This window comes from Peromyscus maniculatus, chromosome 8, assembly GCF_049852395.1.
Source record: "Peromyscus maniculatus bairdii isolate BWxNUB_F1_BW_parent chromosome 8, HU_Pman_BW_mat_3.1, whole genome shotgun sequence".
Lineage (NCBI taxonomy): Eukaryota > Metazoa > Chordata > Mammalia > Rodentia > Cricetidae > Peromyscus > Peromyscus maniculatus.
In genome coordinates, this window is record NC_134859.1 from 50,708,469 (window position 1) to 50,732,623 (window position 24,155).

The 24,155-nt window shown below is 43.7% G+C and overlaps 1 protein-coding gene across 1 annotated transcript in view; it reads right to left on the minus strand.

Annotated features, from left to right (window-relative positions):
• Window positions 1-24,155, minus strand: part of Dnah9 (dynein axonemal heavy chain 9) — a 356,165-nt gene that overhangs the window by 306,955 nt on the left and 25,055 nt on the right. The window contains exons 5-10 of the mRNA XM_006973518.4: window positions 23,910-24,121; window positions 21,820-22,053; window positions 11,067-11,234; window positions 7,931-8,047; window positions 3,677-3,827; window positions 2,201-2,315 (exon numbers count right to left, since the gene is read on the minus strand). Of these exons, the coding sequence (XP_006973580.1) occupies window positions 2,201-2,315; window positions 3,677-3,827; window positions 7,931-8,047; window positions 11,067-11,234; window positions 21,820-22,053; window positions 23,910-24,121 (997 nt within the window). The remainder of the gene's footprint in view (window positions 1-2,200; window positions 2,316-3,676; window positions 3,828-7,930; window positions 8,048-11,066; window positions 11,235-21,819; window positions 22,054-23,909; window positions 24,122-24,155) is intronic.

Genomic DNA, 24,155 nt, shown 5'->3' on the forward strand with positions numbered 1-24,155 from the left:
AGGGCATGTGTCAGGCCATGTTGCCCAGTGGGTTTGTGGGAGGTCACCAAAAGTAATGCAACGATGTTTCCATTTCACTTTGTGGTAAAAGCCTACAACATTCTCTCTCTCTCTCTCTCTCTCTCTCTCTCTCTCTCTCTCTCTCTCTCTCTCTCTCTCTCTCCTTGTTTGTTTTTTGGTTTTTCGAGACAGGGTTTCTCTGTGTAGTTTTGTGCCTTTCCTGGAACTCACTTGGTAGCCCAGGCTGGCCTCCAACTCACAGAGATCCACCTGCCTCTGCCTCCCGAGTGCTGGGATTAAAGGCGTGCACCACCACTTCCCGGCTTATTTTATTTATGTGAGTGTTCTGCATGCATATATGCCTGTGCACTGATGTCCATGGAGCCAGAAGAGGCATTGGATTCCCTGGCCTGAGAGCCACCTAGCACATAGTCATGTGATTTGTGGTGGAAGCCCAGAGCTAAGAACAAGCTGAGTCCAAGGACTACTGAGCCTGGGTACCTCTTAGGAGCTATGTTCCTTGCAGGATCCACTGAAGCCTCTGATACAGCCAACCAGCAGCTCATCCCTACCACCAGCCACCCAGCCCCAGAATGCTTTGTCCTTTAGCTGCTGTTCATGAGAGCATCCTTTGTACTCTCTGCACACATGTCTCAGAGTGTGCTTCCTGGGAACCAGACCTATGGCAGCTGTGCAGCTCCTATGGCAGCAAGTAGCCTTGACTCCTTCCTGCTTGACTTTTTCATTTTGTTTTAAGGGGCATTTCTGAGAGGCCTGGGGGGCTCAGCCCTACTTCTGGCCAAATTCTTGACGGCTGGAGACCATTGGTAGGAACTGTGGGCTGGAAGCTGGAGACCCAGATGCCTCTCAATTATTTCTTGGCTGTCTCTAGGACCGGAGGGGAGCCATCTCCCTTCTTTTTGCCTGGTTTCTCTATCTGCAGTGTTAAAAGCTTCCTCAGAGCAGAGCAGATATCAGTTTCTCTCCAAGGGGAGATTGCTCATGTCAGGGCTGCTTGTTTAGCTGGCGAACCTGGAGTGGGGTAGTGACTGATCTCTACAGATGCCATGCTTCTGTCTCATATCTTGAAAGACATTTAATCTTGCTACCTGAGCCCAGGGTCTCTGTGGACGTCCCTGACTCATGCCAATGGCCAGCTTCCAAATCCTTTGCCTTTGTTGCACTTAGCAATGCCAAGTGCTTTGAACAAAAATCAAGTCCTCTACAAAGAAGGATCAGAGGAAGACTGGCTGTCCCTGGACAGGAGGCTTCCTGAACACAATGTCTCCTCTCACTCACCACTAGCAGCCAAGAGCCCTCTAAGTGGCTCAGCTTCTAGACCTAGCCGTGAAGCAGGCTCGTGCTTCCCTAAGCTGGCTACCATTAGTCACCAAGGGAGGTTGCCAAAGAAACAGGGTCCCAGCTCAGATTCAGACTTGGCTGTTGCATGAATCCTAACTGGTCTTAAAAACCCAGAGTCAGATATTGGGGTAAATGCTGAAAGATCAGAGAGACAAAGGCACAAGCCACAGCCACCTCTCACCTTGCCAACTCCTCAGAAAGAAACTGAGCTCCTTTCTCCTCCTGCCTGATATTCTTTCTGCCCAGCCATATCACTTCCTGTCTCAACCTTCTTAGTGTTGGGATTAAAGGCATGTGTACCTCCCAAGTGCTGGGAGAAAAGGCATGAGATCCCAAGTGCTGGGATTAAAGGTGTGTGCCACCACTGCCTGGCCTCTATAGCTAACTAGTGGCTGGCTTTGTCCTCTGATTTTCAGGCAAGCTTTTATTTGTTAGAGCATACACAAAGTATCACTACCCTCGACAGGTAAGGCCGGCAAGCTGCATCTCTAACCCAATCTTCACATCACATTTGGGAAGCACCTGTCAATTCCCAGCTGCCCAGTGGCACAGAGAGCTCTTTTCCAAGGACGTAATGTTGAGGGCTTTCTCAGAGTGTGGAGACCCTGGTTGGCTTTCCTCCAGAAATGACCGGCGGGGCAGGAGGCAGCCTATGGCAGGCTGAGCTTCAGTTAACCCCAAAGGACCCACATCTCAGCCCACATGTATTGAAATCATCACTGTCTGAGAGACGGAGCCTAGTCCGGGGCTGAACATGGAATGAAGGGCAGATGGTTGTTTGTTAGGGGGCGGGGCGAGGGAGGCTCAGTCAGGTGCCTCTCAAGAATCAGATACTCACGGATGTGTGATGTGTGTGAAGTTGCTGAAGGGAGCCTTGATGCGTTGCCTCAGCTCCTGCGCCCAGCGGATACCCCCGGCCATGGTGGGCATGTTCTTGTGCACGGGAGAGAACCCTGGAGACAGGAACAATTATACTGAAGAGAGGGTACGGCCCCCAGCTCCCTCCACCCCAGGAGAGCCTTCTCTGGTTACCCCCACACTGCTGCATCTATTTTCAGACTGAAGTCATCCTGGGCCCACACTGAGTCAAATGCCCTGCCGAAGAGACCCTTGTGAGAACACAACAGCTCAGAGAACATGAGCCCAGCCTAATCATCCTGATTGAACTGGTCTGGCAGCTGGTCATCATTATTTTTTAGGACATCTCAAGAAAGTTTTACATCAACACCAAGGGTTGGGATAACTGTCTTAAGCAGACATTTTCATCTCTCTGGGACTCAGTTTTCTCACTTGTAAAATGGGGGTGGCGTCTCTCTGGCTTAACGACAGTCAAGGGATTCTGTGAGAATTCAGTCAGATTGTGAATGGATAAGCCATGTGGATTATGAAATATGGCAACAGCCTATGTATTATTATCTTAGCCCATATATTCAGTTTATTTCTTCCAGTTACCACAATTTAGCAAAGGTGAGATTTCCCCTAACGGTAAAATCACTCCACATTCAGCTTCCCTGGAAAATTAAGACTGCCCACCGTCTGCTGTCCTTTCTAACTCTTGATAGGAGCTGCAAGGGGACAGTCCCTTTACCTCCCCATGAGCTCCATTGCAGAGGTGTGACATCTCTGGGTTTTATTAGCTGCATACTCTATCTTATAAGTTTGAAAGTCAAGCATGAGTTTATTTCCGTTTCACACATGTTCCTTGAGTCCTTGCTATATACAAGGCATGTATGTGGGGTCTGGGTGAGAGGCAAAATAATTAACACTGAAAGGTGGTTCCTCACAGTGTGTGAGCCACACTCCACCCAAGATGCAAAGAATGGCCACTAAAGAAGGACTGTGGCCCACAGGTCCGATGGTGGGAGAAGATGGTTTGGAGTCACACACCTGCAAAGTGACTGCCCCTCCTGCTAGTCCCTCCCTCCAGAAGCTCAGTGGTTACAGCAGTTCAAGATCCAGGACACTTCTTTTCAGGCATGTAAAATGTGCATTGAGTTATGGTGATGCTTAACTAGTGTGGCAACAGGGATCCATCCACTCACTCATGATGCCAAGGCCACAGCTGACCAGTGGTGGTCAGGGTTTCATTGGTCTAGGTCGCACTGGCAATCTCACCCTCCCACACCAAGAAATGTACAGTTCAGTGAACTCTACAATCACCCAAGGATGATCTGGAATTTCCAGCAAAAAAGGACTATGATTGGTGCTCTCAGAGGACGCCATGGATCCATAAGTTAACTAAAAGAACATAAGTGCGTTCTGCCCATCCCAGTAACAGAACACATCCCTCACAGTCCCCTGGCAACCACCCTACCATGCTCTGCCTCCTCCAGGATATGATGACTGTAGATGAGCCTCGCAGCATCCAGGTCTCTGCTGAACATTTGGATGAGGGCCAGGTATTTGTGTGACACATCCCGTGCTACCAGGGGTCTTTCAAGGAGGGTTCCTGCGATGTCTAACAGCTGTGGAGAGAATAAGGACAGGCACTTAACCTTCCCATGGCTACAAAACTTCTGTTTCCTGTTCTTTTTTTACCCTTTCTTATGACTCAGTACAGGAGGAATCACATATGTTATGGCAGAACTCTAGCAGTGCCCGCAGCATGTGGATATCTGGAACATTTCCCCTTTCCCTTCTTGGCTTCTTAGTTATTTGGGGGAAGGGTGGGATTATCGGTTTTATGAGTGAAGTTTTCACTGTGTGGCACAGGCTTGGCCTTCCCTTCTCAGCATCCCCAGTGCTGGGATTACTCATCTGTTCCACCACATGTAGTTTGTCCTTTGTCCTGCTGGGAATCTACCAAGTTTTCCAAGGACTGAAATAAAAGGAGAATGAAAGACAGCAGCAAGGTAAACTGAACTACACATGGAAGATGGGAGGAGGGAGGTGGTGATGGAAAAAGATAGAAGAAGGGAGTTTTGGGATTTGGCTGCCCTGTCAGTCACAGGAACAATGAGGACAAGCGGAGGTGTTTTCCCGTACATTAACCCCAGCCCTAGGTGTCTACTAAACCAGCAGAAAATGGACATGGTTTAATGATGCCCCTGTTCCTGGATTGTAAATTTCTTAGTGCGATGCTGTCTGAGCCTAAGCTACATAGGGACTCAGCCATATTAGGATTTACACTACTGTTTCTAAACCTGAATTCTGTTGTAACAGTGGTTCTCAACCCCTTAACCCTTTAATACAGTTCCTTAGGTTGTGGTGATCTCCAACTATAACGTTATTTTCATTGCTACTTCATAATTGTAGTTTTATTACTGTTATGAATTAGAATGTAAATATTTTGGGAGATAGAGGTTTGGCAAGGGCGCCACGGCCCACAGGTTGAGAACTGCTGCATTATAAAGCTCTGTCATCTCTACTTCACACTTCAGGTCAGAGGTTGAAAAAGAATAGCCAGTGAATGCATAGCCAAATTTGATCCATGACCTTGTTTCATGGTACATTTTTCAAATGATCTGTTCCAGAGAAAGAGAGAGAGAGAGGGAGAGAGAGAGGGAGAGAATATGACAAAGGACAAATATGCTCACAGTTTAAAATATTTATTCTCTGAGTCTTTGCAGAAAAATAAAGCTGCCATGTCTTGCTTTAAGTCAATGAAATATATATATGGTTCTAGAAAGTCTTGAGTTTTCAGACCATGCCACGGGCAACAACTAAACAGTAGATGAATTTCTAAACAGTGTTATTAAATACAGGGATAATAGCCAAAGAGGTCAGAGAAATAGCGAAGAGTCACTGGCTAACCTTATCTTACCACCACCTTGTAGCTTTCCAAGAGAGAGCTTCTTCCTATCTAAACTGTGCCTTTATCACCTTCCTGTTCTGCCTTCTCATTGGCTCTAAGCCCAGCCACATCACTTCCTCATCACTGCTTGTCTATATAGAACTCCAGGTCTCTATGGTTGGTACTGGGATTAAAGGTGTGTGTCACCATGCTTAGCTGTGTCCTTGACCACACAGAGACTCTGCCTGCCATGTGATCAGATTAAGGGCTTGTGCCACCACTGCCTGACTTCTGTTTATGGCTCGCTATGACCTCTGATCTCCAGGTAAACTTTATTTATTAACATACAAATAAAATCACATTTCAGCACAAATAAAATATCACCACACTAAACACAGAGAAGAGTCAGTGGGTTGGGACACATTATTATCCTAGGATAGATAGCTTGAAGTGTCTCCTGAATGACTCCAGGTACACTCTGAGCCTAAGTAAGGATGCTGAATGTTTTCCAATGAAGTCTGTCTGTAGGGATGGTTTTTTTCCTCCATAAACATCACTCAGATACAGAACGGAAAGCAGTACCTCGTGTGTGTGTGTGTGTGTGTGTGTGTGTGTGTGTGTGTGTGTGTACATGTAAGTGGATATAGAGATAAGAAGACTGACTCAAGTATCATTCCCCAAGTGCCATCTACCATTATTTTTGGAAACGAGGTCTTTCAATGGCTTAGAACTCACCAAGTAGGCTACATTGGCCAGCCAGCAAACCCCAAGGGTGTACTTGTCTCTGCATCTTCAGCACTTTGACAATAAGCCTGATTTTTTTTTTTAAATGTGATCTCTAGGGATTGATCTCAGGTCCTTGTGCTTATAAGAGAAGCACTTTGGTAACTGAGATATCTTCAGCCTGAGAAAGCACATCCCTTTGATGAAGGCATAAGAGAGCCGCTGTGCTTGCTCGGTGTATTCTCTGCTGTGTTATGGACTCTTCCTGTTGAGAGTATGCAGACAAGGTGGGGGGTCATAGTCCACTGAGGCCAACTTCTGCTACTGACTTGAGGTCCTTGACCTGCATTGTTCCCTGGCCATGATTTCTGAGCTGGATATAATGTTAGATGATTGTGTAGCAGTGATAGGGGTGGGTATCTGGGGATAGATGATCTCTCCGGCCAGCTCCCCAAATCCTAAAAACTACTTTTTTTCTGTGAATTTATATCTACTGGAACATTTGCACTGGGTGAAGGTGGAAGGAAAAGTTTTAATTTCCTAATTGTGAGATGACCAAAAAGAGAGAAATAGGTCAGGCAGGAGGGACTGGCTGGCTGTGGTTTCCCCAGCAGTTTCCAAGAGCTGTTAAGAAGAGTTAGAGTTAGATAAGGGATCTGCTTTTATGGGAGCACTTTGGGAATCTGGCTGCAAACAGATGTTTCAGGACCAGGGTCAAGACTATAAAGGGTTCCTTCTTCTTTTATCTAGAACTCTTACCCCATATATTTTCAAGAACTGAAAATTTAAAAGCCTATATATAGACATATGCTCATGGGATAAATGCAGATGTTTTCATGAAGAGAGCATCCATAGAGCAATAGGAAGACTCCAAATACCTTCCTGAGAAAATGAATTCCCAAAGGAGACTCGAGACACAGAGCAGTGACATGCAATGTTGTTATAGGCATTGATAGGAATGAGAACAGTGCATCACATGAACACCCTCAGAATGGCAGGTGCAGAGGGATTCCTAGGGTGGGAGAGGGTAGTCTCAACACATGAACAGAGTTACAGCTTATGTGTGACATACAGCAGAGTTACAATGTATCCAGGTTCTGACTCCCAATTACTCATGACAGTTAATGGTCTATAAGAACATTCTATGGTCACATATGAACCCTTTCCAATGTGTGAAGAGGGATTTCTGAAGTCTTGGCAGATGAGTTATTAAATAATGGGTATTTGATAAGTCTCTCTCTCTCTCTCTCTCTCTCTCTTTCTCTCTCTCTCTCTGTGTGTGTGACACGCACACACTTACACATACATTCAACAGCAAATAGAGCATGGCACATTTGGGTTATTTAATATTCTAGAATAACATAGATTTGTCCATCCAAGGTTCATGTGTCTTTGACAATTGTCCGACAAAGCACTTAGTCTCTGAGCATTTTCAATGACCAGAAACTTAACCACTTCTCAAGAACATTCATTTCATTTTGAACAACATTGACAGAAAGCTCATTTCTCTTCTGAACCAAGAATGCCTCTCCCTGTGACTTTTTTCTGACTCAAGTCCTTGAAACACCAGGCCTCTACATAGTTTATGGGAGACCTCTCACACTCAACAGAACCCTACATCTCACATCAGCATTTCTGACTGTGCAGCTATTGATGCCCTCACCATCCTAAACCTCCTCTATTCTTTTTACAACTTGATAGGGGAGAAATAGCACCAGGGCAAGAATTATTCCAGCTACCAATGCCTGGATCCTATAAACCACTTCTTGGTACATGCTTTGCTCCAGGCTCAGTCAATCTTGCCCTAATGGTTAAGCAGCCTTGGTATTGCTGGGCCATGCTTTCAGGATAGTAATCACACTAGACCTTTTTACTCCTGATGGTAACCCTACCAATAGATGCATGGTGTCTAAAAAGATCACTGTCATTTTCAAAGCATTTTTACATGCTCAAAAATGCATAAGTGATCTGCCTGAGATGCTCAATTATACAAACTCATCCCCAGGGGTGGGGGGGGGATATTTGCAGAAAGAGATTAGAAGAGTAGCCTTATTGTCCTCTAATGCACACTGAAGGGGGACTCGGGGAGATTTCTAATCCACTTGCACCAACCTTAAAGGCATGCTCCACATCAGGTGTATCGTCAAAAGCTTGAATGAAGACAGTCCCCAATCTCCGGTCAAGATCTTCCACTCTCTGGTTAAATTTGCTGACATCATTTTCAAATTCCTGAGGAGACATCACATGGATGGGAAAAAGTCACAGTTGTCTGCAGCCCAGTCTTACTACACAGTCTTGGTTGCTAACCTTTCTGCTGAACTCAGTCATGCCAGAGATTTATTTTAATTCTTTAAACCTCACCACATGTCCTAGCTTGCTCCTTTGTTGCTGTGATAAAACACTGACCAAAAACACTTTGGGAGGAAAAGGTTTACTTGGCTTACACTTCCACATCACAGTTCATCATTAAAGGAAGTCGGAGCAGGAACTTCAAACCGAAACCTGGAGGCAGAACTGAAGTGGAAGCCAGGAAAGAAAGCTGCTTACTGGCTTGTTTTTTTTCTGCCTTGATTAGCTTTATTACCCAAACAAGACCTACTTGCTTGGGGATGGTACCCCCCACAGTAGGCTGAGACCTCCCATACCAATCCACAATGACAAAAATGTTTCACAGACATGTCCAGAGGCCAAGGCAGAGGCAATTCTCCAACTGAGTACCTCTTTCTTCTTTGTAGGAATGTCTAGGTGTGTGTCAAGTTGACAAAACCTAACCATGACACCATGGTAGCATGGCACTCCGGGCCAAATGGCACAGATGAGTGAAATGTAAGGTTGCCATCCACTTGGCTTCTTTACTGTGTCCCCATTTCTTCCACTTTCTGAGCCTCCTTCTCTTCTGCCCACAGTGCGAGCTCATACTGCTCTAGATTATCTCGCAGCAACAGCGCCAGGGTCACCACCTTCTTGTCTTCCTCCCCCAAGTCAAAATGCATTTCTTTTTTAGAGTAACCAAATTAATCTAATCCTTAGAAGGAAAACAAACTAATTAAATGAATATGCACTATTCCTTCCAAATACACCTTAATTGGCTAAGAAGGCAATTAGCCATTGCTCTTAAGTTTCCTAATTTAGCAAATAGAAATGAAGGATACACAGTTAAATCTGAGTTGCAGATAAACAATTATTTTTTAAAAATATATGTCTGTCTTAATTGTTGTCCTTTATTTGGCAACCCTAAATGTGTTTTACTTCTTAGGGTACAGCAATCTTCAAGAAAACTTTCATGATTCAACTCTCTAATTTGTTTAATTGCTATTTGTTATTTCTGTTTTATAATAGTGATGTTCTTATTTTATATTTTAAAGATTTATTTATTTTCATTTATGTGTATAAGTCTGTCTGTGTGGTATGTGAGTCTGTCTGTATGTGAGTGCAGTTGCTTGCAAAGGCCGAAAGAGGGTGTCAGATTGGAGCTGAAGTTACAAGTGGTTGTGAGTTGCCCAACGTGGGTGCTGGGAACTGAACTAAGGTCCTGTGTAAGAGCAGCTAGCATTCTTAACTACTGAGCCATCTCTTCAAGCCCCACATGTTTGTATTTTAAAAGAAAAATAAACAAAGGAAAGTAGGAAAATATAGTACGTTTCTGCTTTCTAACTACATTGGCATTATGGTATTATGGTATGCTTTCATATATATATGGACATATATAATCTATACTTATATGTACAAAATAAATTGGACATATGAGATTTTGTTATATAGTTGCAAACACATCATATATGTAACATATATAATTTATACTAAATATGTGTATACTATCTCTTTTGTAATCTATCTTTATTTTTCTTTCTTCTTCCAACTAATTGAATTTTTTTTTTTTTTTTTTTTTTTTTGGTTTTTCGAGACAGGGTTTCTCTGTGTAGCTTTGCGCCTTTCCTGGAGCTCACTTGGTAGCCCAGGCTGGCCTCGAACTCACAGAGATCCGCCTGGCTCTGCCTCCCGAGTGCTGGGATTAAAGGCGTGCGCCACCGACGCCCGGCCTAATTGAATTTTTATGAAGTCCCATCACCCTGGATCTGGCCAATGAGGATCCCTGGAAGCTGAATGTGCTCAGAACAGATTCCTGCTCTAATTTCTGCTTTTCCCTTCTGGATTACGATTTCTTATCCTGTAATCCTGCCTCTCTTTGGGGAGAATCCTATTCCCTCTCCCCATGGCAGCAGGTTCTTTTTTCTCCTCTGTGCTTTTGAATTCATAGGTCTTGACTTGAGGAGACTGTAGGTAAGCCCTAGGCTCTGTGTCCCAAACTTAGAAAACGCATCCTTGCTCTTGCCTATCTCAAGTGAGCTTCCTTTACCCAACCCCGAGCCACTAATAAACTTCTACTGATTTGCCTGGACTTTGCTTGGCAGTCGGGGACTGAAGCTTAGAATTTAGTTGCAGCTTTATTGAGTATAATTGGCAAAATGGTGTGTTTAAGGTGTACTATAATGTTTTGATGCACGTACACACTGTGACATGATCAGAGCAATGGAGGGAGTGGACCTATCATGACTCGTGAGTTCAGCTTAGATTTTTACTCAAAATCCATGAGAATTCATCACCTCATATAACTATCATTTTCGTGAGTGTGTGCACACCCCCGCCCTTAGAACTACCTCTTCAGCAGATTTCAAATACACAATACACTGTTATCACTATCATCACCACATTGTACATTACACCCCCTAGTATTCACTCACCCCTCCCCCACCCCATCAAGGACGATTTGTAAGCATTGATCAACTCCTCCCATTTCACTCTCTCTCAGCCCAGTGGCAAGGTCCATTCTAGTCAGCTCTGTATACCTGACAATTTGGCTATCTAGGATACCAGGTTTAAGAGAGGCCATGAAGTATTTGTCCTTTTACAACTGGCCAATTTTGCTCAGCTTAAATTTTTGAAACAGCAAAGTCGCCACCGCGTCCCGTCTTCTTGTCCTGATGACCTTAGGTAGCATTAGTCTAGAGCTGTTGATGGTGCGAGGGGCTCTTTCTGATTTATCTCCTGCACACAGAATAATTAGGATCTTTCTAATGACATGGAGATAATTTCTCCCGGCCCTAACAATAAATAACAAAACCACTAGGACCACGGAGCCAAAGAAGATTCTTGAGGGAAAAAAGCACATAAATACTTAGGCATTGCAGCTAGGGACAGCTGGGGAAAAAAGGGCCAAGGCTTGTGATTTAAGCACTTCAAATCCTACCATGTTCTGGGGGTCCAGGCAGTCATAGGAGCACTCCAAGAAGACCTTGTACATCTCCTCAAACTCCTCGTGCATTTGCTGAACTTGCTGACTCAGGGCATTTCCTCTGATGCCACTGAACTCAAGCTTTCCTAGCTTGTCGAAATCCAAGGCTGTCTTCAGAAGACCCTATGAGGACAATTCACAAACAGTTAAGGGGACCATCACCACCTTCATCCTCACTACCAAATGGAGGATACAGAAATGACAGGGGTTGTAGTTGCTTAGGAAATGCAAGGTCTGGTCAGTTTATTTTAACCTTATTATTAGATTGGATTCTTTAAACTCCATAACAAACTGAAGAAAAAGTACAAATGAAGTAAATTCATAGAAGCCAGAATAAACAAGTAAATAATGAAATGTATGCTTCAGCATCTGTGTCCTATCTCAAAGTATAGAAGATAATAATAATTGGTGGGTTTAGCTTGGATTTTTTTAAAAAAAAGTCAGTGTCAAGCCAGGCATGGTGATGCACACCTATACTTCCAGTACTGAGGGAACGGAGGCAAGAGAATCAAGGCCAGCCTTGTTTAATAGTGAATTTGAGGCCCCCGTGTTTGAGAGGATATTGATAGGAAGTAATCCTGCAAACAGCCTGGAGCACCAATTCAGAGGATGGCACTGGTCTTCTTGCAACTCCTTCTACCAAATGACAATCATACCCCTCCACCCACAACGTAAGTGTCCTGGGGCATGTCAAACCACATTTCCATCTCAGTGACTTACCATCTCTTTGCTGGGTTTCTCTATCTGGCACAGGATAATGGTAACACTCCATGACACTGTGGTGGGAACTAACTTGAGTTGAAGTTCATGCCAGGACACAGTGTGTATTACTGTCACCATTGACACACCACATCCCAGCTGTGCTCAGAATTAAATGGCAGATGGATGACATAGCTCAAAAGCTTTGGGGAGGAGTCCCTCTCAAGTCTATGGAAGCCATGTCACATCTAATAATGTGAATGCCTTCTGAGCATGTTGAATGGGGAAGATTGAATCTATCCCTTGTGAGTACCTGTCTAAAATCACCAAACCTCCAAACCAAAACGTGCTTGCTGTCAGAACCCTCAGTCTACATACCTGTTCCTCTCATGGAGAGATGAAGGTAAAGGTTATAAGTCATTCTGCAAACAGTTTGTGAGGACCCCTGGGAAGGGCCCTCCAACATGAAGAGGTTGGAAGGGTAAGAGCAGGTGATAGTACCACACCTGCACTGTGAAACATCAGGTCCTGCCTTTACTCCAAATCTTCCCATAGCCAGTGGTCACTGCTGCTACTGACACCAAGTCCAGAAGTAATAACAGAGGCACAGCAGTGAGGAGGAGCTGCCCACTTCCCACTCAGCCAGGAGGTCACCCAGGAAGCCTCTGGCAGCCATTCAGAAGTCTATTCATTCATCCCTGCTGCGGCATCATTAACAGAAATCAGCAGAAGAGGCAGGATGGGGACAGCAGCAAAGAAGAGACAGGGCCACAAGAATCAGAGCTTCTGCCTCCTGTGTGTGTAGGGGGGGCGGTGGTAAGGGAATCACTACTTTAAAACACTAGGATTTATGTCATAGAGAAAGTACCTGTCTAGCATGGCAAAGTCTCCAGTTATATCCTCAAAATTAGAAAAGAGAAAAAGGGGGTGGGGGAGAAGGAAGGAAGGAAGGAAGGAAGGAAGGAAGGAAGGAAGGAAGGAAGGAAGGAAGGAAGGAAGGAAGGAAGGAAGGAAGGAAGGAAGGAAGGAACTAGAAGAAAGCATATAGAAACACTTCAAGACATTAGTGTAGTCAATGGCTTTTTGGCTAAGACCTCCAAAGCAGAGGACACAGAAGTAAGAGCAGATCTATAGGGATGGATAAGATTGCCAGCTTCTGCAGAGCAAAGGAAACAACAGAGTGAAGAGACAACTATGAATGCACCAAGGATTACAAATAATTCACCCAATAGGGAACGAATATATATATCCAGATATATAAGGAACTTTAAAAAAATTGGTAATCAAAAGCTAAATAATCCAATTGTAAATTGGATAAAGGACATGAATTAGACACTTCCTGTAAAAAGAACTATGAAAAACATGGCAAGGATTAGGTGGACCAGTGATGTCTCAGCATCAGCTACAAAGGCTATGCATGATGCAGTAGAATTAAAACTGATATCTTTAGTGCTAAAAGAATCCACCAGTCATCAGCCCAGAACACATTAGGAAGATGGTAACATTACGTGCAACTTTTGATAAGCGAATGTTCATGTTGTGATTTCTTGCATAATCATTAAAAGGGTAGAGATAACACATATAATCCAAATACCGCAAAGCCAGTCTAATGCTTTTACCTGGAGGGGAGGAGAGAGTTTGAACCATGGAAGAACACAAAAAGGTGTCTGTGTGCTAACAATATTTTATTCTTGGCCTGCGGTGATTATGGGGGTATGGTAGTTTGTATCATCATTATTCATTAAAAGTTTATATTTACATTTTGTTGAAGAAAAGAAAGAAAATCAGGAGGCTCTCAAGTTTGTAAAAAAATGTTCAACTGCACTAGTTTTTAAAGAAATGCAAGTCAAAATGGTAATGAGATATCAGCACAGTTAGGGTGGCTGGAGCCCAAAAGACACAATGCTGGTGAAGAAATTAATAAGCCCACAAGAGAGAGCAGTACAGAGGGTCACCAAGCAGCTGAAGACGGATCTACCATACAACCCCCATTCCCTTCCACATAAGTATCCAAAGGAAATTATTTCAGAATGTGAAAGAGACACCTGCACACCCACATTTGTTGTTTCATGACTCACAGTTAATGAGATATGGAATGACCCTTATGTCCATCCGCTGGCGAATGGGTGAAATTTGTTACAAATAATGACACTTTATCATTTGTATCCAAATCTGTGGAACTGGAGGACATATGTGAGGTGAAATTGTCAGGTGCAGGAAGACAATAAGCCATGTTCTCTCACCTGTGGATGCTAAAAACAGCTCAATCAAAAAGTGCAGTGGTGACTCCTAGGGACAGAGAAGGTCAGAGCGTGGGCAGGGGTGGAGGTTTGGTAATGGGTACATACACACAATCAGATAGGAGTAAGGTCTAGTACTCCAACAGAATAGTGGGGAATGGTGGTTCATCATAACCTGCTACACATTTGATAAGAGAATAGAAAGGAGGAACCCACGGGCCCCATAGAGTAATGGGAACATGGAAATTATTGATCACCCTGACTTGGTAATCTATATTGCACAAAGTGTCGAAATATCACAGTGTGCTCCACAATACTTACAGTGATTGTGTGCTAATCAGTAAAAGACTTGTAGGTGATTAAGACCGTGTTAACCACTCTGGTTTGATCATCACACTATATACACGTGACATATTATCACAACCGAGTCTCATAAATTTGCACAATTCAAATAATCATAAGATATGGGCTGGGAATGCTAACACACATATAATCCCACTACTTGGGAGGCTGAGTAAGGATCATGAGTTCTAGGCCAGCCTGGGCTACATAGCAAGATCTCGACTCAAAAAAAAAAAAAAACAAAAAAACAAAACAAAACAATTGTTCAACCTTATATGCTTAGAAGAAAACAAATGAATTCTACTTGGATGCAATTGCCTTTGATGGTAATTCCTATCTCTAACAAGCTGCTTACAGGAGGAAAGTATCCGTGCCTTGGACTATTTCCCTGGTCTTCACAGTTGTGTGGATATCAATTTCAATTTGTTAGGAAATCCTCTCTAACCACATTTAAAAGACAGGTGCATCTTGATACAATTGGTTATAGCAGAAAATGAGATGATCATTTCATTATAATATTTGATTTCTCAGGAAGATTTGAAGCATGTTCCTAGGTGGTCAGTGGGAAGTGTTTTCTTGATAATATAAGCAGGAGACCACAAGTATCCAAACTGTGCTTAGTCATTGTGTTTTTGGAGAAAGTCTAGTTAGTGACTTTCTCCAAAATTTTTTCTCCACCCTAACAAATGGACCACACTTTCACTGCAGGAACTACAGATGTTACAACAGGCTGTTGGCCACTGCAGACATCAAAGAGGACCCTGAATCCCTAAAGCCAGCTGTAACCTCCCACTGGGGTATGTTATTAGGAAATGATAGATATTTATAATGTTCTACCTAACTTTATAATGCTTTATCTAACTTAACAAATGTAGAGTGGATGACACATTTATTTGGGGCTCATTTGAAGGTTTGGGGGGCTTTCTCTCAACTCCTATCAACAGGGCTTCCCCTTTTCCTTCCCCCAGGACCATTCTTTCTGCTCTTCCTCCATTCTTTCTGTCTTAGCTTTCTTCTCAACTCTGACTCTGGCATGGTGGTATTTAACATTACGTTGCGTTATGCCATTTTCTACCCATCTCTCCCAGGAGGTTACAAATATTTCAGTCAGTACTTGTTGGGTGGACGCATGTTCTCTCTGCTTTGACTTAGCTACTGCCCATCCAGCAGGAAGTGACAAAGTGACAGAATACCTAGCAATCACGACTGCTGAGGCGTTAGTGAGAATGAGAAAAGTTGGGTGGACAAAGGAAAGGCAGGACACCTTCGTGCTGAATGGGTCTTTGACACACACAAGGTAGACACTCCTGTGGTCCTAGTTTGAGGGGAGAAACAAGTGCCTCAGCGAGCAGATCTGGTCTCACCATGTGGGTTGAAGTTAGGCAACTGCTGATTCATAATCATTTTAATCTACAAAAAAAAAAGTGAGCAGTCCCTGGGACACTATCAAATAAAGCAAATCATCTACTTTTCAGGTAGTCTAAACAGAGTGGGTATCCCGAGCTCTTTATCACTGGGAAGATTCTGGTACAATGTGCAGTGGACAATGGAGAAATAATTTCTAGAGCGGTGGACATAGAGTTTGCACACTGACCACAACCCATCATCAATTCTTAATTTAGATGTAGGCTCTTTTCACAGCCCATTTAAAAGTCTTCAGTGACAGATAAATGGCAAATTTAAGCCAATAGGGTTAAATATTTTTAAATGTCAATGTTTATTAATTCCAGTATTAAAACCATGAAATGCATTATGCTGTGTACAGGATGTGCCTATGAGCCTTGGAGCTAGGATGCATATCATTGAAGAGCTGTGACACTTATGTTCATACAACCCTGGTCCTGCTCTTTGCTGGCTTTATAGCTTGGAGCAAGGCGTCGAGATTGTAAGGCTCATTTGCCTAGCCTGTAGATGGGAACAGTGATATTTAATATACCCCAGGATTGAGGACAGTAATATTTAACATACCATAGGGTTCTTTGGAAAGGACTCATGTAGAACATCAGTAAAGTGTCACCATTATAATTAATAATAAGCATCCCAATGTCATTAGATCCTGGATAAGTAATGGCTTATCCAGGAGACACTCTGCTGCTCCTTTGTAGCAGGTATCACAAAGCGCCCTGGGGTCCCAGAAGACTTACTGGGTTGATTTGGACCTATTGTTATGAAAAATGATGCAACATTTAATGGTGGTGGCAGGTGGAGGGATGGGGTTCAATGTGTGCTCTGGCCCATGAGATGAAGAATCAAACTCAGATGTAATGGCAAGCTTCACCAACAGTTACTCTATTCCTGAAGGAGAGGTCAAGCCGGCTGCCTGTCTTAAAAGAAATGTCTTCGGAATTCATTAAGGGATAGCACAAAGCAGATACTCACAGATGAAAATCTCAAAAGGTCATTTGAAAAAAGACTGTTTTCTTTACCTTTCGACTGCCACCGACCTTATGCAGCTAATGGTCTCACACGTGACCATGTGTTCAAGCTGGGCTGAAAGGGAGGCCAGCCCAATTAGGCTAGGAATGAAAAGAGGCTGGGCAAAGTGGCTGGAGATGGCAGAGGGACCACAAGGAAATGCGGTGTATCAGGTCAGCTTATTACCTCTCTCCCCGCTAATCACTCTGCATAAAGCCCCAGCAGGAAATCATTTCGTCTCCAAGTGAATCACAGCAATTTTATAATGAAAGAAATGAGGGCTCTCTCCAAGCTGCTTCCCGCATCGTTTGCAGGGAAGAGGCTGCAAGCAGAAATATAAACAAGAATGTGCAGATTCTACAATATTGTGGCATAAAAGCAAACTGTGTGTGTGCATGTTTGTGTGCATGCATGTTATGCTCCAGTATGGCTCTGGGAAGTAGGGTGAGTCAAGGAATTCAGAGGCACAAGGAGACTGCTTTTCTTCAGTTCCTTGACTGTTCATTAGAACTGCAAAAGATTTTTTATGTATTGGGGGTTCCCTTAGGTGAAGCCATAAAGTCTAATAAAGGCCTTCCATGGAATGGGACCTAGAACTTTACCTAAGTGACCTATTTAGTTACAGAGACCTAGAAACTATATGCCTCAAAACAGAATATACAAAGATAGAAAAGAATATGGAGGAGTTGAAATAAAACCGTAAAGCCAGGTTGCCAGGTTGGGATCCTCAACAGACAGGCAGGGAGGGAAAGAGAGAGAGGAAAAGAAAGAAAGAGGAGGGGGGAGAAGGGAAGAAAAAGAGAGTGAAGGGGAGGAGAGAGAGAGAGAGAGAGAGAGAGAGAGAGAGAGAGAGAGAGAGAGAGAGAGAGAGAGAGAAAGAGAGAGAGCAGAGGAAGGAGATGTTTACAACTCCCTGGAGGATATCAAAGTTGGATGAAAAGAATACATGCTTCTGGGAACAAATCCCAGATCAACATTCTGCGCTGGATGACTATGGATAAATTAATTGACGTGTCAGATTGAACTGTTTATTAATGGGTATTGATGATTAGTTTTTCTAATGACTACAACGACACATGCTTTAACAAGAGAAAAGTTCTTGCATGTGTCATTTCTCTATGTCTGTAGTCCTCAGTTTCCACAGCAATGAGTAGGTCACATGGTGCTGACCATGAGGACGAAGGTTGGTACCCTGCTGCTTTCTTGGGAAGCGCTTGTTCCACATACCACACACTACTCACCAGCACACACCCTCCTTACTGGACACCACTTCGGCCTCCTATCTTCTTTTAGCAAGCACGCAGAGGGGAAGCATGGACCTGTACAACAAAATTCTTTTGCAAAAAAAGGGGGGAGGGCAAAAGCAAAACAGTGAAGAGCATCACAGAAGAGAGGAGAGAAGGCTGGGAAAACTGTGGCAGTTAGAAAGCAGCCCCTTGTAATCTGGTCCTCAGCATGAGCAGAGGAGAGCTGAATGCACCAATGTCATTCACGTCACTTCTGTTTATTAATCGAGGGTGCCAGCATTGTGGTGATCACACATCAAATAAGAATAGAAGATGAAGAAGGTTAAGTTCATGCTAATTCCTGCTGGAGAGAAGCAGATGAATCCCATACCAAACAGGCATTGATCACTGTGCTACTCAGAATGTTAACTAAAGGGCTACATGAAATATGCCAGAAGATAATCGATAGTTCCCTGTCCTGCTGCACTGAGCTGAGGAGGGAAGAGATGAGGGAGGAAGGAGACAGCAAAGGGCAAGGGGGATGAATCGGAGCTAATATTGGAGAGATGAAAAATAAGAAATGGAGGAGCTGTGCCCAGGAGCAAAGGAGTAAGGGAAGAGACACAACTTGGGAGGGTCAGAAGCAATGAGACAGAGAGCAGTGGGTATCCAAGTTCCCTCCAGTCAAGCCAGAGTAGCTGCTCTTTATGCAACTGGGCCTTTGGTTCAGAAAAAACAAAGCTGAGAAGGGACAACAGTGAGGTAATGGCTCTGGGGAGGTGGTGGCCAGCTAGGCTAATATTTACTAATACTCCCTGCAGATTAGGTGCCCTTATGTTAGAATAGCTGTCTATATGCAAAGCCATACCATTAGTATGTGCTGAAGACCCCTCCCCCACAGTCCCTGGAAGCTTATTTCAAGGCTGGAGAGCCTGCAAAGAGGACTGTTGCAATGCTACAGAGGTAATTATTCCTCCATGGTCAGCCCAGAGGCCAGGGTGTCCATCACCTTGGCTAAACAGTGAGGGGTTGATGTGGGAGATGAGAGGAATGATGAGTGGAGGGGGAAGGGAGCAGGGGCTGAGCAGCAAGAGTTGAGCTGGAAACAGCTAAGAGAAAATGAAGCATTTAGGATGATGCTAGATCTCAATTATTAATACTCCCCTGATTCTGATGAAGGGTTTAAGGCATGCCTTTCATAAAATCTAGCTTCTGGCTTTCTCTCATAGATCTTTCTGCCTTTATGTCTTTCCCCAGTGAATTCCTTTTCCAGTTCAAAATTGATTTCCTCTTGTGCTCTTTGCTGTTTTTCAAAGCTCTCCTGGGTTAGGGTCTCCTCCTCTCTTTTGCTCCCAATAACCCAAACATACTTTTATTATGACATTCAATTCACCTTAGGAAAGTTCACTGATTCTCGATCTTTCTACCCTGGATGATCTGTGCTAATTTGTCTCTCTTCTTCCATGCCATGACTATATGCTCAGAAAGCTATCTAGGCAAAACTACATTCTATTCATCTTTGGATCCCTGAACTTAACTCAATGCCTAGGGAATTTTTTAAATATGCATTTTTTTAAAAAAAAATTGACATGAACAGATTTAGTCCATTATTGTTTTATCTTTGTCATCTAATGGTTTGTTAGGTTTGTTACAGCACTTCCACAACACATCTTTCTTCACCCCAAATCTCTGCTACTAATAGCTAGAACAGAAGTTAATTCCTTCTCTGTTCCTTGGCTATTGGTCTAATATTGAACTAGACCCTGAAGTCCTCAAGTTACTCCTAATATGTACTTCTTATTGTGACCCTTATCCTTTCCACAAAAATTCCATCAGATTCCATGAGCCACCTTTCCTGGATAAGTGTGGCTACCAGCTCTCAGCAAAGAAGCTTCTCTGTACAGCAAACAGAGAACATCACAGAAAACCACAAATGGACACAATACAGAGATCAATTAATTGTTAGAGAGCCCAGCTCTAAATGGATACATCTATGTCATCACAGCCCCTGCTCAGAGAAGTTGTAAGGACAGGGGCTAGAAAGATTGTAAGAACCAGAATACCAAGAAGTCTGCCATGAAATGTCCCTCCTAGAAATGACTGCATGAAAGAGACCAGAACAATGTAACATCAATGAATAGGTTAGCACGCAAGCAGGGGAAATTCATTGGGTCCCACACCTAGACAAAGACTTATAGGCAACTAATGTCTTTTGGGAAGAGAATTCGCATCTCCCAAGGATAAGCCTCCTTATTGGTTGTCCAATGCAAAGTGGCCAGTCCTAAAACCATATATACACAAACAACAAGAAACAGATTCAGCAGGTTGTGTATATATTTGTACACATGCATGTAACAATAATAATAAAAAATAGGCTATCAACTTGAGAGTTGGGGAATACATGGGAGAGGTTCAAGAAAAGGTGGCTGGGAATGGCTGTAAGGTGGAAAGGAGAGAAGGAAAGTGATAGAAGTATTTACAGGACACACAGAGAAAGGTAACAGAGAGACTCTAGTCTTGTAGGCTGAAGAATGGATGCCCCAGCATTGCAGAAGAACTTTGGGTGACTGTCCAGGCAGCCAGCTGTCTCTGTCATTGTAGATTTTTGGAAGTTGCTTACAATTCTCTTCCTGTTTATTTAAATAATATTGCATCCTTCTGAGGTCTTTGATGTACTTGAAGACTAGATAGTTATAATTATAATATTCCTTGGTTATGATCAGAGATAAGGTAGATATGAAACTTTAGACTCACAAATATAGGATAGATAGGATATATTCTTTAATTTTGCCAAATACAAATAGACTAGATATTATTACTGTGATTCTTGGTTGATAACTGTTTTGTTATATGTAATTTTACTATGTTGAAGTTAAAAACCTTCTTTTTAAATAGAAAGAAAAGGGGAAAAATATCAAAACTCAGTCAGTAAGCCCATAGCTGTAAGACACTAAATTCTGAGACTTAAAAGCAAAAGGAAACCTCTCATATCTTTTCTTCCTAGTTCTTAAGCTAAAATTCATATTCATTTTTAAATATTTGGCAGGCCAGACAACTATGAGTAAGCTGTGTTTCCTTTGCCCAGGGAGTCACCAGTGTTAGGGATTTAGAGCCACTGAGCAGTCTAGCGGGGGAGGGGAAGTTCAAAGCCACGGGCCTGTGAGCATGGGCCGCTGTATGTAGACCCATTCTCTTCCAGTTTTGCACACCGGACTTTCCAGCCCAGATTTATTTGCAAACAAACTGATATAGCAGAATGGTTTCTGGGACTTTCTCCTTAAGTGCCTATGATCAAAGTCCCCAAATGCTGACAGAACCACCACTGGTTGGTGGCCAATCCAAATGACAGCCATTTACTGAAACTTTTCAGTAGTCCTGACAGCCAACCACGAGTTAGTGATTGTCTAAAGTGTAACCCCACAGGCTCCCATGTTCAGATTCTTTGACCCCCAAATGGTTGTGCTGTTATGAGAGGCTGTGAAACCTTTAGGAGGTGGAGCCTAGCCAATAGACATAAGATCACTAGGGGCAGGCCATTAAAGCGTATAACTTAGCGCCTGACCCTTGCCTTGCTCTCTGCTTTCTGTTTCATCCTTCGACCATCTGCTGCCACGTGTTCCTGTCACCGCAGATGGAGCCCGTTCTCAACCTGACTTCGCCTCCATGATTAACTAAAACTCTCTGTTATCATGAGCCAAAGAAATCTTTCTGGTCACCCAGTAGCATTTGAGGCCTTGTACTTCCTCCTGTGTTGGACTGGAGCCTGTGGTGAATGAATATACTCACCTCTACCACACACAGTCGGCCCAGAAAGCCATCCAGTCGCACAAAGACCAAAGATGCCTGGAAATCCCATCCCCTGACTTCTGAGTCCTCTTTGAAGTAAGTGTGGAGATGTTCCCTTCTGTCCTGAAATGCCCATTTGAAGAAGTTTAAGGTGTCTGAGACCACTTGCAGTTTTCTCTGACTTTCTTCTATCTCACTTCTGAGGAGGTCTTCTGGGCTGAGGTAATTAGAGGCCTGGGATGTAGATAAATCAGTAACCATGAGCACAGTGGCAGGAACAGGACATCCCATGGCTGTGTCAACACTGTCTCAGAACTAAATAATTTTCTGAGTAATTCACAAGTACAACACAGAAAACTTCTGACCAAGTTTTCAGTTCCACAGGTGATCTTGGAACAGTGTTTAAGCCCAACAGTCTATGGTCCTTGAGTCACAGTGTGTTGTGTTAAATCATGTTGTGATTGGACATGTGACCAGTCAAAGACTAGAAGGCATTATGGGATGTGGCTGGACCAGCTGGGTCTTGTCAGTTGTTAATCCCCAAATATTCCTCTGTGATTTATTGACTTGAGAACAAGATACTTTGATTGAAAGAATGCGTTGGGCCATATCTAGTTTTCGAGAGACTTAAACCTTGGAAGTGGGAAGCTAAGCTACTGGATAGACCCCATCACCAACACAGGGAGCAGCAGAGAGTACTGGGTTCGGGAGGCATTATCTGAAACCACAACGTAAGTCAGCCTGGAGCCAGCCTTGCCTCAGGTTTTCAAAGCACAGGAGATAATATGTGTTCTCTATTGATGCTCCATTTTCTTAGGTCTCCTTATATTTCCAATGTTCCCATTGATAGTGATAGTGACATGCAGATCTGTGAGACAAACACCACAGATGTGGGTACTGCTGTGTGTGTGCTTGGGTAAGCAGTCGATATCCTGAACCTCAAACAACATCTTTAAATAAGTAATCAATTCTAAGGCCCCCTTTGTCCCTTCATCTGATGTCTGACTGGGATTATAAATATAATACCGTTTTTTGTAGCCTTAACATGCTCAGTGGGTGCCAGTTACTATGAGCCATTCAGTGAGCTTGCTCATTGTTTTCTTAGGGTTGATGGTCCATAGGTGCCAAAAAGAAGTCATTATGGGGGGAAGGCCACCCAAACCAAGGCTTGTAGTTCCACTTAACAGAAACACTCTTTAAGATCCACACTGCCCTAGTGCTACATGAGTCCCTAACAGGAGTTGGGAAAGCCAATACAATGGCACACAGCTGGATTCCCATCTGCTTGGGAAGGCAAGGCAGGAGGATTGCAAGTTTAAGTTTAAGGCTAGGCTGAGAAATTTCACGAGGTCTTATCCCCAAATTTAAAAATAGGTTAACTTGCTGTTAGAGTGCCCATATCAAATATGTGAAGGGCCTTGGATTCAACCACCAAACAAAAACAAAGAAAAAACAAACAAACAAACAAAACCCCACGAGCAGAAAAAAAAAAGTGGAGGACTGATCTGCACAACCCAAACAGCAGCATCTCAAAATGTTACAGCTAAGGAGCTCTGAGCGTGTGTGGAGCACAGACATCCTTGGTATTCTGACACTGAAACCTCTCCATCACCCCTGTGAGATGGTTCCTGTTTTGCCGCAGCATTGTAAAAGGACAAGGAGGCACAGAGCAGGCAAGTGGCTGGTCCTGGAACACACAGCTCATACCACATGTGCTAAGGCAGGAGGAGCAGAATCCCTTGGCTTCAGAGACTCCCTTCTGAATTACCAGGCTCTGTTGGTGACTTAGTACAAATCGCTCACACCCATCATGACCAAGTTTGCCATTTACCAGTCCTGCCCTTAGCCTTACTCGGGGCTCAGGCAGAAAGCAAGAAAAGACTGGGCCACCCCGGTGTGTTAGCAGTACCAAAAAAAAAAAACTGCTTTGTGAATGGCTGGCTTGTGAAAATATATAAATCAAATGTGAGAATTCTTTGGGCTGGAATGACTTTCATGCCTAAGGAAAAAGCACATTACTCCCCCCTGTGCCTTTCTCTATGCCAACCAGCCCCTAGGGAGAAGTTGCTGGGCTGCACAGATCAGCTCACCTGCTGGATGAGGAGGTTGCAGATTTCCTGGAGCAGGACTGTGAGCCTCCCTGGGGAGCGGTACCACCTGCAGGTGGCCCAGATCAGACAGACCACATGGAGCAGAGGCCTCAGCCTGCCCTTCACCTCAGGAAACTCCATGCTTTCTAGGATGTCCAGGTGTCGCTGGAGTGGTAACAGGTGCACATGGATGTCCTGGGCCTCTGTCAGGGCTGGAAGGAATTAAGAGATGGTCAGCTATCCTTG